This window comes from Thamnophis sirtalis, unplaced genomic scaffold (genome assembly GCF_051295495.1).
Source record: "Thamnophis sirtalis isolate CommonGarterSnake01/CBP01778 unplaced genomic scaffold, rThaSir2_p1.2 scaffold_3, whole genome shotgun sequence".
Classification (NCBI taxonomy): Eukaryota; Metazoa; Chordata; class Lepidosauria; order Squamata; family Natricidae; genus Thamnophis; species Thamnophis sirtalis.
The window spans coordinates 139,796,596-139,811,130 of NW_028261383.1; the positions used below are offsets into that span (position 1 = coordinate 139,796,596).

General features: G+C 38.1%; 1 protein-coding gene across 4 annotated transcripts in view; it reads right to left on the reverse strand.

Annotated features, from left to right (window-relative positions):
- Positions 1-14,535, reverse strand: part of CEP112 (centrosomal protein 112) — a 273,284-nt gene that overhangs the window by 168,332 nt on the left and 90,417 nt on the right. For all 4 annotated transcript variants that reach the window (XR_015696022.1, XM_087710220.1, XM_087710221.1 and 1 more), the window contains 2 exons: positions 8,799-8,934; positions 2,503-2,610 (listed from right to left, as the gene is read on the reverse strand). Coding sequence is in view for 3 of the 4 variants with exons in the window: in XM_087710220.1 (XP_087566346.1) it covers positions 2,503-2,610; positions 8,799-8,934 (244 nt within the window). In the remaining variant the exon portion in view is untranslated. The remainder of the gene's footprint in view (positions 1-2,502; positions 2,611-8,798; positions 8,935-14,535) is intronic.

Here is a 14,535-nt window from a genome sequence, read left to right on the forward strand (position 1 = left end):
TCACAAAACTGTGTGGGTTACTTTACTATTCTCCAGTACTGCAAGATTGGTAGAAGATGGGCTTCTTGTGTGCTGATGGGAGAACTGAAAGAATGAAGACTTGAAATCTGCAAGGAATTCTTCATTGTCTTATGACAATGAGAATGAGGATTGTTTCCCCACAGCATTGTGACATGGACAAAACATGGGCTCATCATTATGATACAGATATCAAATGCCAATCCATGGAAAATCATCACAATGCTGTCCGGTTGTAGTGGTGGAGAGGGGGAAACGATCCAGACTTTGACAGGAAAACTCATGATTACAATTTTTTGGGAGACAAATGGTAATATGCACATGGATTTGCTTATAGAAGCAGCACTATCAACTTGGAGTTCTACACTGTAACATTCAAAACTCTGAAATAACAATGAAAGAGAGTTTGGAAATTTTATTGCAACACAATTTTAAGCATTACATCACATGAGCCACTGAAACAATTACAAAAATGGATCTCTGTTTCAGGATCTAATTTGATTCTATCACTGGGATCAGTTTTAGTCTTCCAAGCTTTCACACTCATATTCTATGCATAGTAATGTGTTCCTGGTTGTGTTTGTCTTTTTATTTGTTGATTGGGATATTGATAGCTGGCTATTAAAACTTTGGCTGTTGCTTCCTTGAGCTGTCGACTCCTCGGCTCCTAAGTACCTCCTAAGATGGTAGAGAAAAGTTCCCTAAGGATCAGCTCTAGCATGATTCCGAAATCTCAGAAGACTAGATTTCTGATGACTGACCCAAATTGGATCCTGCAACATTATTCTGGAACAAGCATGTTTGCCTTCATTTAGGGATCTCTGTTTTATCCCTATCTGCCATACAATCTAGATTTGGCACCATGCAACTTCATACTTTAGTGCAGCGTTCCCCAACCTTTCTGGAGAGAGGACCTGGTTCATGTGAGCAATTGACAAGCATGCATTCAGCTCCATTTGCTCATGCAAATGAAGCGGGCATGCACATGCTTGCCCACTGCTCGCACACATGCTCGTCAGCTTCCACGATTCCACCATCAAATTTATTTTAATAAAATGCTTTGAGAGTAAAAATCTACAGTATCTAAAGATAGTTTCCTTTTTAAGATTCATTAATAATTTAGTTTATTCAGCATGAAATGGAGCTCAGTTGTGTAGCATGAGGCTGTATATTCTGCAATATTGGGACTGTTGGTGAGTCAATAGCGGGTCAGAGGAGGAGCCGCTGCAGGACAGAGATGACAGTTGCTCTTTAAAAATTATGATTTAAATTGAGTTGATTTAAATCAAGCCCTTTTAATAGTGATTTAAATCGACTCAATTTAAATCAAATCCACCCTGGAAGGTGGGGGGATGATTTTGGGTTTGTTCTTCTGCCCCAGACTTTTTATTTTCAACACATTTCCTTCCCTCACATACAGCGAAAAGGAGATTCATACACAGTTCAATACAATATATATTTAATTTACATCTAGAGACCTATAGAATTGTCCACTGTCCACTTCCCAGTTTTCCCTTGAAATTGTATCTCTAAAAAAAACAAGTTGTTGCAAAGAGAGGGAAATTTCATCAGTGGAAGATGGGATTTCATCAATGAAGTCAGATAACTCACTCTGCTCAAGACAAGTAATCCACCCTAATCTATATCCCTAGAACACCTGCCCATGAGCAATACGGCTGTATCCCTAGTCTGAGATTTCAAAAAACAAATTCAGTTTTTGGAACAAAGACAAGGAGAAATGTTATTGTAGAAGATTTTAATAAGAAAGTTTGAATTTTTGATATGCTTTGTCACATTATAAAAAGCTTTTTTGTTATAAATGCTTATACAAATAAAGAATTTTTATCTTAGAATAATGAACTAATTACCTGCATATAAATAATAAATATTAAACAGACTTAAAGTCATTTTCTATCATTGTTGAGGATTTTTTGTTTTGTCACGTTTATAAAAGATAAAGAAGGTCCTAAAAGTAAGATTTCTATAATGGCGATACATATGGTATCTCAATGTAGCACCAGGTGAAATTATGTATATATTTTATTGAAATATACTAAATTTACTTTAAAATGTTTTGTTATTCCTCTTATTCTCCCCTTTCCTCTAATTCTACCTATGTCTCAAATATCTTACCTTATGGGTAAATGCATTTTTTTTACCAAAAAGGTAATGTTCATTCATTTATTCAACAAAATCAGATGAGCATATAGAGGAAATAATTTCACTCTCATTAAAAAGCATTTCTGTTATAGGTTATGCTTTTCTGTATAGCCACAAAGTTTAAAAACTTTGGAGATATATTACAACTATTTGCTCAAGTACAAAACAGAAGAATAAAGTTATAACTGTGAGTTAATGAACCACTTTGAAAGCAGATCAATGGCTTCCAAGATCACTGATAAAAAGGAAACAGCTAAGACAGCATAAAGTAATTAGCTCCCAACATATAAAATATTAAGAAACATTTTCTTAAAATTAACTAACCTGTTGTTCATGTTTTTGTTTCAGCTCCTCCAACTGCCAGGAGAAGTATTTTGACTGCTTCTCACGGAAGGATTTTGATTTGTTAAGATCTGCTTCTACCCTTTCCATCTACAAAGTAAGCAAGAATGTGTAATTTCATAATGGAAACAGCAGATAGTGTAATCGTTTTCACACCATCAAAACCTCTAAAAGTATTATCCATTAACAGTTAAAAATGAGAGTCAAGCATGTTTTATCAGTAAAGTGACAAGCAGATAAAATACAGATCATTAAAAAAAAATAAGCACAAATTTAGTCATTTAAAATTTTATCAGATTTCTATGAAAAACTTGTATCACTGAAAAACAATCTAATTTTACACCTGATAAAAATCTAAAAGCCTCAAGTGCTATTTATTGAAACAAGAACAGTGGGCTTTAAAGTGCTGAAGATTTTATTGCATTCCATTTGTGTTCTTTCAAAGGCATTTATCTTGGAAATCATGTTTTTTGTATCATTATATTTATTAAAGAAATATGTTGAGGTTTCATTACATATGCATCTACTTAAAATAAAAAACAACATAATATATGTAAAGAGAGTTACTAAAAGAAAATCTAGAAACTGACAGTTTCAAAGGAAGAAAACACCAGCAAATCCTATTCCGGACATTTTCTGCTCAGCTATGGAGAAAGACTCGATCCTCAGCTTTGTTTCTGACATCTTTTTCAGAGGTTTATTGAAGAGTTTAACTTTTTTGAAAACTAAATCTTCTTCCCATTTGTACAGCCAAATTATTTTTCCCACTGTTGTGCTAATGACAGTATGTCCTGTAAAAAGTTAAGCAGCATTGCCAGTGATTCAGTAAATTTTGTAACCTTGTTATCCTCTTTTAATGGACTTAGCACCCTATCATATTCTTCCTGGTTTTGGTGTCAGGACAGTCAAAAGGATGGCGGAAGTTATAGGTCCAGTTTTTATATTAAGCTTGATTAGATCCTTCCTAAATATTTGTTATTTATTACATATATACCCTACTTTTTTGGATAATTGATATCACTATCAAATTCCGTTTTACTATTTAGGATTCCCCCCCCCCCAACTAATATTCAACTATTATCCGCCTTTCTATTTTCATTCACTTCACATTGCTCCCTCGCATTTAGCAAATAATTAGCTATTCTTCAAGATTTTTTTTATGTTATCAAATTATTTGGTTTCCATCTTTAAACGTTTGCAGACTGTGAGTGGCAACCAGAACTATTTAATTTTTTCTTGAGATTTTCCTTACAGTTTGAAACAAGATATTAGGAAGGTTATAGTTATTTATTCACCCTATTTATAGCCACCAAATCCAGAAGCATCCTTACTATTTACAAGACAAGAAACAATCTGCAATGTATAAAAGAATGGTCTGCAAATAATGAAAACAGAAAATAAAATTAAACAACAACCAAAAGATAAATAAACCAAAATGGAATCAGGACCCAAATTCCCCTTGAACTCTGTTCTAAGCAGTTTCTAGAAGGCAATCAGGTTGGGAGCTAGCCAGATGTTAATGGGGGAGGCTTTTCAAAGGACTGGACTACCACTAATAAGCAGGGCTCCTAAGCCTTGGCCCCTTCATTTTTCTAAGATGAGACAGGGCTAGTAATTTCATCTAGGTCAAACTGGCCAGACTAATTCCAATGGGAAAATGTGGTCGTACAAGTAACGAGGCAACAAAACTCTGTATAGCCTTACCAGTTAGCATCATTTTAAATTGTATCTCAAAACTTGTTAGCAACTAGTATAAGGCTCAATGTAGTGGTTGTAATGTATTCCTACCATAAATGCAGTAAGTCACAGGGCCATTGCACTTTGAACTGATTCCAGTTCCAAAGTGATCTTTAAAGTCAGCCCCATGTACAGCAGATTGCGATAGTCTAAACTTATTGTGACAAGGCAGAAGTCTTCGTATGAAGATTTTTCCATTCCAACAGGGCCATAAGTCCTATACCATCAAAACTGGGGAAAAGCCCCCTTGACAACAGCTTTCCTCTTCTTCTAGCAGGACTAATGACTCCAGGAAAAAAAGTTATGTAGTCACTCTATCGGGATGCTATTCTGCAATCCAAAGAAACTACTGGAGAAGACAGAGAACCTCAATAGAAAAATAATAACAGCATCTTGCTACAATTCAGTTTATGTCTGTTCTCACAGCCTCCAGCTCTGAGATATGATCTCAATTACATCACCAGTTTGGATAAGTGGGGTAACACTGAATATCATCATGGTATTGATATTAAACTTCAGACTTTCAAATTAAATCTCCTTGACTCTTCATGCAAATGTTCAATGGGGGTGGGGCTGGGAAAATCAAGCTCTGCACCACACATAACGGAATAGCCATCAGGCTGTTCTCTCTTATCCCATCATCACTCATTGCAACCACCATTTCTCCAGGTTGAATAGCACAGCAATCATGTTCCCAGAGTTTCTACACATGGGTATCTTAAACGTAAGACAGACAACTGGTTGTCTTCTTTCATCACAAACAAATCTACCACAGGTGTGCCAAGCTTAATAGCAATCATCAGAAAAGCTTCAGAGTCAATGTACCATTATATGAGCCACAGTGGTTAGAATGCAGTACTGCCTGCAATTTGGCAGATCAAATCTCACCAGGTTCATTCAGCCTTCCATCCTTCTGAGGTGGGTAAAATGAGAATCCAGATTGTTGGGGGACTCTTTAAACCACTTAGAGAGGGCTGTAAAGCACGGTGCACCAATATATAAGTCTAAATACTATTGCTATTATCTTAATCTTTTCTGTCAGTGGAAAAGAAAGCCCACTTCAGAAATCTAAATGCCTGTCTGGACTCCCCTTCGGCCATGATTCCTGGTGCTAATGTCCTGAAACTCTGAAGTGTGGAACTGGTATATGTTATAATATAGGGTGTAATATAGGCCCTAAAATCATCATGTTATACTTTTTTAAAAATGATGAAATTTTTACAAAAATCTCAGCACATCCTCAAGTATGGAATAAGTCCACACAGTTGGAAATCTTCAATGCTTCCACCATCTGGAACATCCCCCAGAGATTAGACTGGCTCCCACTCTGACACTCTTTTGGAAGGCCCTGAAGACATCGTTCTGCCGGGGGCCTGGGGAACCTACAGCAGAATTGAGGCCATTAAATGGCTGTTATGAGTGTATGTGTTATCGCTGGGGTAGGTGGGGTGATAAGTTATTATTTTATTATTTTTCTTCTTTATTATTTTTCTTCCTTTTACATTATGTTTTTATGTCCTTGTAAGCCGCCTTGAGTCGCCATGTGAGAATAGGCGGCAATATAAATTTTCTAAATAATATACTAACTACTGGTTTTTGTTATCAGAAATTTCTTCATGTAAGTTCATTTGTTTATTTGTGATGTAAGTGAACAAATCATGGACAAAAACATATTTGATATTAAGCTTTAGAAATAGAATACAATGTGTCACAACTATAGGACAAGCATCCTATAGAAATGTGACAATTCTCATAATTCTACTTTGTCAGCAAAACACAATTGATATTTATTTTCTATGTAACTGTTTTTAGTGCATTAAGAATCCGAAGATGGATATGTGTAACACAATACTTTTTACATTTTGTATATAGGCAAGACTGCCTATAAGCGTGATGGCGAACCGATGGCACTCATGCCACAGGTGACATATGGAGCCATTTCTGAGGGCACATGAGGCATTGCTCATTCAGCTCCAGCACCCACATTTAGATCTTGATTTTCAGCTGGTTTTTTGGCAATTGGGGAACGGAATTCCAGTTTGCATGTTGGGGTGTTTTTCGCCTTCCAGAGGCTTTAGGGGAAGCCTCCTGAGGGAGAAAAACAGCCAAATGGGCAACCCATTCTGCCTAGGGTCCAGAGGTTTGCTAGGAGCCTGGAGAGTGTGAAAAACGGACCTACCGGGCCCATTGGAAGTCAGAAAACGGGCCATTTCTGGCCTCTGTAAGGCCTCGGGCGGGGGGGGGGGAGGCAGTTTTTGCCTTCCCCAGGCTCCAAGAAAGTGATGTGCCCATGCACAGGGGGCATGGCTTGGGGGCATTAAATTATGGGGTGGGCACACAAGCATGTGTGATAGTCCGTATGTGCTTTTGGCACCCGAGGCAAAAAAGGTTTGCCATCACTGGCCTATAACAATCACCACTAACGTCTGGACATCAATGAGCAATTGGGATTTCAAATACAGATGTGATTAAAAGTTTTGGTACCCTTCCACTTACACCCCCCAAAAAATCTCAATCTGCTGTGAAATAAGTTGAACCTGACACAAATAAATCCTTTTGCTTTTGACGAACAACTAAATATATTCTTGCATTTTTTTTTCTTTTTGGATGCCTTCAAGTCAATCTTGAATCCTGGTCACTGCCTAGGCAGTTTTGCAGTTTTCTTGGCAAGATTGATTTGCCACTGCCTTTTTCCTAAGGCTGAGATAAATGACTGGCCCAAAGTCACCCAGTTGGCTTTGTCCGTAAGGCAAACCTGGAAGTCATGAAGGCTAATGGGCTTCTAGTCTAATGAGTTAACCACTACACCAAACTGGGTCTCCTATAAATAATAAAACAAATGAAAATGATAACCAATTGGGAGTCTTTGGAAAAAAGTTGGAGGAGTATCAATACTTTTGAACATGTCTCCACTCTTATAATTATTAAAATACCTCATTTGCTGTAAATATATAGCATTTTAAGAAACATTTATTCATTTTGCTTTGACTTTTTTATTTACCCTCAGGGAGTTATGCAGACAATACGCAGCTGTATCTGTCTGCCCCGTGCCAACTCAGCGAAGCAGTAGAAGTGATGTGCCAGTGCCTGGAGGCTGTTAGAGTCTAGATGGGAGCAAACAAGTTGGCACTCAATCCAGACAAGACCGAGTGGCTTCTGATGTTCCCTCCCAAAGATTGTCCAACTGTTCCATCTCTCAGGCTGGGGGGCGAAATTATACGCCCCTCAGAGAGGGTTCGCAATTTGGGAGTCCTCCTGGACCCACAGCTGACTCTAGAACACCATCTGTCGGCTGTGACCAGGGGGACCTTTGCCCAGGTTCGCCTGGTGCACCAATTGCGACCCTACCTGGATCGGGAGGCCCTTCAGACAGTCACTCACGCCCTTGTGACCTCAAGACTGGATTATTGTAATGCGCTCTACATGGGGCTGCCCTTGAAGAGTGTTCGAAGACTCCAATTAGTCCAGAATGCAGCCGCGCGAGCGATTGTGGGTGCACCAAGGTACACCCACGTTACACCTATCCTCCGCGAGCTGCACTGGCTACCTATTAGTCTCCGAATCCGCTTCAAGGTGCTGGTTGCTACCTATAAAGCCCTACATGGCATCGGACCTGGGTACCTGAGAGACCGCCTCCTGCCGATTACCTCTCTCAGACCAATTAGATTGCACAGGTTGGGTCTCCTCCGGATTCCATCTGCCAGCCAATGTCGGCTGGCGACTCCACGGGGGAGAGCCTTCTCTGTTGCAGCTATGGCCCTCTGGAACGAGCTCCCTGTTGAGATCCGGATCCTTACTACCCTCCCGGCCTTCCGCAAAGCCACCAAGTCCTGGCTGTTCCAGCAGGCTGGGGGGAGCTGAGAAACATCTACCTCCATAGAAATTGTGAATGTTGGTTTTGTTTTTAATATGTTGTCTTTGTCTTGTTCCCCCCTTTCCCTTGTCTTTTGTGAGCCACCCGGAGTCCTCCGGGAGTGGGCGGCATACAAGACAAATAAATAAATAAATAAATAAATCAGTTATGCCAAAAAGGATGATCCCTTAAAAGAAATGCTGTTTTCTACCTACCTACCTAGCTGCAAGATTACAATGAAATACAAAGAGGTTTATTAATAAAAAAGGGAATGTGTTTGGCATTATTCCACTACCACACATATATCCTAGTCACACTGAGTTTAGAAATTGAGGTAATATTTTTCAGTAAGATAGCTGGAGGGAAGGACTGAGCTGTGTTTTAGAAAATGAATGAATAAAACAATGAGCTATAAAACTCAACACCCCCCCCCCCCCCAAATAGGATGCAAGTTAATAATTTATTTATTTGGAAAAATCCTATTCAATAATAAAACCAGGGAGAGTTTTGGAAAATGTTTTTAAAAGATTAATCAGCTGCCAAACATCTTTTTCTTCTGATTCCCCGGCAAAGCTACTACATAGTCTAAGAGTTACATGTTACAGATGTTTCTAGCCACATAAAACAAGAAAGCGCTCTCCCACTGTGACAGAGAGTTCCAGAAAGGCTGGCCCTGTGACCTTCTCACCTTTTCTTTCATTTCTGCGTACACTTTTTCTGAATTCATCTCCACCTGACGCGTAAACTCCTCCAAGGCAGCATCAGCCTGCTGGGCTTGTAGTTTCTGTGCCTCCATCACCTGAGTCAGATGCTCCTCCCTCTCCCTAGAAGGCAGAAAAGATTTTCATGGTTAAAACATCAAATTAAAAAAGCACGGCCTCACATAAAAGAAATGGCTTTTGTCAGATTCGCTTAAAATAATATTCCTTTTTAATTGTCTGTCGCTGCTTATCTTGCCTTTCATTACTAATATTTTGAAGGAGAAAACAAAAAATTATTTTTGCTCTTCCGTTGATCTGAAATCACCTAAACAAAGGATTGGGTTCTTTAAAAAGTTATCCATTTAAAAATTCCCAGTAAAACATTCCCAGTTTTGAGTCATGCAGAATTTCACCCTTCCTTATATAACAGTATACAATCATCCTAAAGTATTTAATTGAGATAATATTTTTAGTATATTGTGATTTTAAAAAAATACTTCAAAGAACAATTCCCATCCACAATCTCTCCAAAATTCTGGGGCTAGTAAACTAAACCTCATTTAGTTCCCCCCCCCCTTTATTAACATATGCGGATATATTAATATTTTGTCTGCATTCAGTCAGTATATAAAATTAAAGAAAAACTATCAAAATTGTCTATACAATCAATCATTCAATAAAAATTAACAAGTGTGCTATTTCCTTCCATGGAAAAAATAAGTGCACCCTGAGCTCTGGTATATGGTATTTCCCCCTTTAGCAGAAACAAATTTAAGTAGGTGTTTCTTATATCTATTAGTCTCTGATATTAATGGGAGGGTGTTATTTTCAGTTGTGTGATGTTTCTTCCATGCAGAGGCTGTTTCAAATCATTGATGGGATTTCGATCCAGGTTTTGACTTGGCCATTCAGAACCTTCCATTGATTTTGAAGAGGTTGTTGTTGTTGTTGTTATTATTATTAATTATTATTATTATTATTATTTTGGGGGGGATTAAACTTCCTTTGGAGAGTGGAGAGAAATGAGTTCAACCTTGAAAGGAGAAAAGGAAAGGAATTAATGCAACCTATTCGGGACAGAGGTGCTCCTCCATGCACTGGAGGCTCTAAGGTCTGAAATAGGTCAGCTGCCAATGCAAGGACTGCTGTCTGGGGGAAAGACACAGGGTCCCTGCCTTGCTTAATTGCAACAACAAGGTCCCTTGGCACTTGCTGCAGCTCAGACAAGGGGAAAGTCTTGTCACACGGTGCTCCTGGCTCAGCCTATGCCAGAGCACTAGAATAGAGGAGAGGAGAGGGGAGGGGAGGGGAGGGGAAGAGAAAAGAAGAGAAGAGAAGAGAAGAGAATTCTTTATTGGCCAAGTATGATTGGACATACAAGGAATTAGTCTTTGGTACCAGGCAACCTTTGCTGCTGCAATTAAGCAGGCGCAGTGAGCTTGTGTTGTTAAAAATTCATATTAAAGAAGCCCCCTCTACTTCCTCTTTTAAGACTGGGAACTGTTTCAGAGATTCCTAGTGAAGATATTAGAGAGGGGGCTTCTTTAATATGAATTTTTAACAACATTTTTGGGGTGGGATGAAGAACAGATGGATGCAGAAGTAGACAAAGTGTGCAAAGTTAATACATGATATGCAAAGCTTAGAAATGTAGCAAGATATATATTTGGGCACTTTGTCAGGAGGAAACCAGTTTCTAAATAATGTTTTAATTAATATTTAATACAGTAGATAAATATTGGAAAAATGGAAGCCTCCTTAATTAACCAACAATTAGTCCATCTAATACATTTGTTTCAGGAAGAGAACTCACTCAAGGTAACACAAAACCCCAGGGCCATCTCACAAGTGCCATTAGAACTGAGAAGGATGTCAAGCAAGGCTGCATATTGGTCCTATTCTTATTCAATTTCCATATGAACTCAGTGGTGGGCCATTTCCTCAACACAAACTTTCACTCTCCAAAACTTCACGGAAGACACATCACTGTTCTACTCTACTCTGCGTGCAGCAATGGAGCAATCTTTTCAAGAACACATATTGGTCCTAAAAGAACACTGAGAACATTAACTCAGCACTGCAAGGAAAACCAGTTAGAAATCAATTTTCAGAATTTAACAAAAATTGAGAAATATACATGCAGCATTCGAATTATTGGAAGCTAAGCCAATAGAACCAGTTCTTTATGATGCCCAGCTGTGCCCCTTCTCCAATTTCACAACATTCAAACTTGTTTAATCCAAATTTCTGAGGTTGGCCCTTCAGATTCCAAAATGTGTTTCTAAAGCCATCCTGAGACTAGAGACAGGCTTCATGAAGTGAAGGCTAAAGTGTGGAAAATCATACCCAATCCATCTCATCATTATTACTCTTCCCTCTGTTTCATCTGTTAACTAAAAAAAAATTCCAAATCTTTTCATTCATTCCTTATCAGCAAAAGTCCAGGAAGGGTTGTCGATCAAATAAGCCAGCTTTGTATTACTTCACTATATATTTAAAAGATCTTAACTTTTAACCCATTCAAATAGACTACTGTAGTTGATTTCTTGTCATCTTGGCTTTCTTCGTCTCCCCAAAATCTTTCAGAACTTTAGCAAGTCTCTTTTGTACATCCAGTAAGAGGAATTCAAACTTTTGTTAATCACTTCTCATAAATATCCCTCAAAACTCTGACAGATCTCTTTTATATATCAAGTAAAACAAAAATATCTACATCTCCTTTCTGGTTTGTTAGTTGCATATGTCCTTTAGATACTGAAGCATCATCCTGTTTCATTTCAAAGTTCAGTACATCCTTTTCTGCATCCTTTTCATTACTTCCACATTTATACTCACTTTCAAATTACTTTCAAACTTATCCAGTGTCTTATTCTTCTTTCATTGCATCCTTAACACTTCATCTATCCATCATTTCCAATAATTTCAAAGCTCATTTGTCATAGTTTTCAAAAACTTTTCATAATTTTCCAATAAGTTCACTATTAAGAGTATTTCCTTGCATTCTGTTATTATCCTCCAGCTCCCTATAGTTTCCAACCTTTAAAGCCCTATTATCTTGTTTAATAACATTTTTCAAGATCTTTTAAAATTGTATTTAAAATTCTTTATTTAAAGAGAAGAAGCTCACCAAGCAAATGTAATATTTCTTGCTCTTCCAAAGATATTTAATCCTTCCAAAGCAACAGTATAAAATGCAAATCGAAAGTGATAATGATTTGGTCAAGCTCAATGTTCCTTAAAAAGGCTGGGTTGTGCAAAAATGGTTCCTCTCTCAATCCCCAGTCACTGGACCCATAAGCACCACAAAATGACAATTACTGTGGTTAAATCATGAACAGCAGCTGGGTAGAGTCATGTTAAAAGAGAATTTGTCAACTAGACAGATTCTTTGGGTATTAAAAGTTTCTTTACCATGTGGAATGGGAAAAAGGAATGATTACCCTTAAGATTAGTTGTTCTGTTTGCTTCACCTAACTAAAACAAATAGGATATTGGTATCAATACCCCCTGTGGGGAGGTAAATGAGTAATGAACGTCATGTCTCTGTTTTGGGAGATTGTGTACGAGGCCTACATGACACAGGAAAGGGGTCTACATGACACAGGAAGGCCAGGTATTTGGGGATGATCGATAAGCTGGCTAAGAGTATAAAAGACTGTAAACAACTGCCTTTCAGGGTTCAGATTTTTGCTTGACCAACTGCTCCTGAACCTTTACGCAAATAAACCTCTCCCTCTGACAAAGAGCTGGTTTTGTCTCATTTTCTGCTACAATGTGGGTTATCTTAAGATGTCCCCTTATTTCAGGAAGAGATAGGTGACTTGGATCTTGTATGCAGGTACCGACTACATCATAACACCATGTTACCAAAAAAGCAACATTTAGCTCACTATGGCTTTCAATAAAAGTCTGTACAACTTAGTTGTGGAATTTAATATTCAATGAACTATTTAAAAAGAAAGAAAAAAAGTATCGTACAAAAAGTATTTAGATAAACTTTTTTTTATTATGCTTTCTTCTTTTTATTTGTTTTTAATTTCCTTAAATTTTATTTATAATAAGTATAAAATTTATATTTTAAAAAGTTAACAATGATCGTGGACCTTATGTAGACAAAAACAGGAGGAGGCACTCCTTCATGCACAGGAAGCTCTGGGTTTTTGTCATGTGTCTTCAGCTTGACCTGATCCAGAACAGTTTGGCTATAATGGCAGGACTGGGGAAGGATTGTCTGCCTGCTGTCCCAGGTGAAAGGCACCTCCTGTAGCATTGTGTCAGATATGTCCACTGTCTTGAATTATTTGTAAAAATAATAAAGGTGGAATACAAATAAATAAAAAAATGACTCCAGGTTTCCTGTTTAAACATGATGCTCAATCTCCATGATGGTGAATCTATGGCACATATGTCCTAGGTGGCATACAGTGCCCTCTCTGTGGGCACATGAGCCGTCACTCCAGTTCAGCTTCACTACGCATGCACCTGTGCCTCACACCATCCAGCTGGTCGTCGGTCTCTGCCGTGCATGAGTGAGGCATATGTGGGGAGCGTGCACTGGCACGGGGTTGGGGCGCATGTGGGAGAATGTGTATGCACAGGGAGGCGGGGCACATGCGGGGTGTGCACACATGCAGGGGGCAAATGCAGGGGGCAGGACGCATGCATGGGGCACATGCATGGGGCCTGCACATGCATTGCATTTTGGGCATTTGGTCCGGAAAAGATTAGCCATCGCTGCTCTATCCCAAATACTTTTGGATTATGAGATACTAATATAAATCCAGCACCAGAGTACCAATAAAGTATCGGTTTTTATTTCAATAACTATAACAAAATGAATACTTGAGGAGTAAGGTAGTTAAACCAAGTTATGAGGGACCTAAGAGCTATATCAAAGTGACAGTAACATTAATCAACAAACTAAAAACTAGAATAGAAAGTATCTATAAAAACTACACCAATGAGTAAAGTGATTCTGAAAAGAAGAACATGCCTAATGCTTCAGCTAATACTTTCCTTGATAGTTTAAATCTTAATTTACAGGGAGATAACTGAAGTCCCTGGCGTAGTCAAGAAATATGGCTTTACAATCCTTGCTAATCCTTCCTAATCTGAAGATTTGCAATTAACAGTTGATTGTGGAAAACCAAATTTACAGCTGCTTCTACCAGTCAGACTCATATCATTCCTGTTTCTTACAGGTAGAGGACAATTTATCTGATCATAGGAAGGATTGTACTTTTCCCAGTAGGTAATATGATAGCAGTTCTTATGTTGTAAGTCTCAATAGTATCCTAATTATATATTTTGCAAGACAATGTTTTCCTGCAGTTCAATTCTTCCTAATGTAAGAAATGAAATGGAATTATAAAATCAAACTAGATGCCATGCACATTTTCATCTAATCAATATAGGTGAAACTTGAAAAATTAGAGTATCATACAAAAGTTCATTTATTTCAGTAATGCAATTTAAAAGGTGGAACTAATATATGAGATAGACTCATTACATGCAAAGCAAGATAGTTCAAGCCGTAATTTGTCATAATTGTGATGGTTATGGCTTACAGCTCATGAAAACCCCAAATCCACAATCTCAGAAAATTAGAATATTACATGCAATCAATAAAGTAAGAATTGTACATAGAACAATATCGGACCTCTGAAAAATATAAGCATGCATATATACTCAGTAGTTGGTTTGGGCCCCTTTTGCAGCAATTAC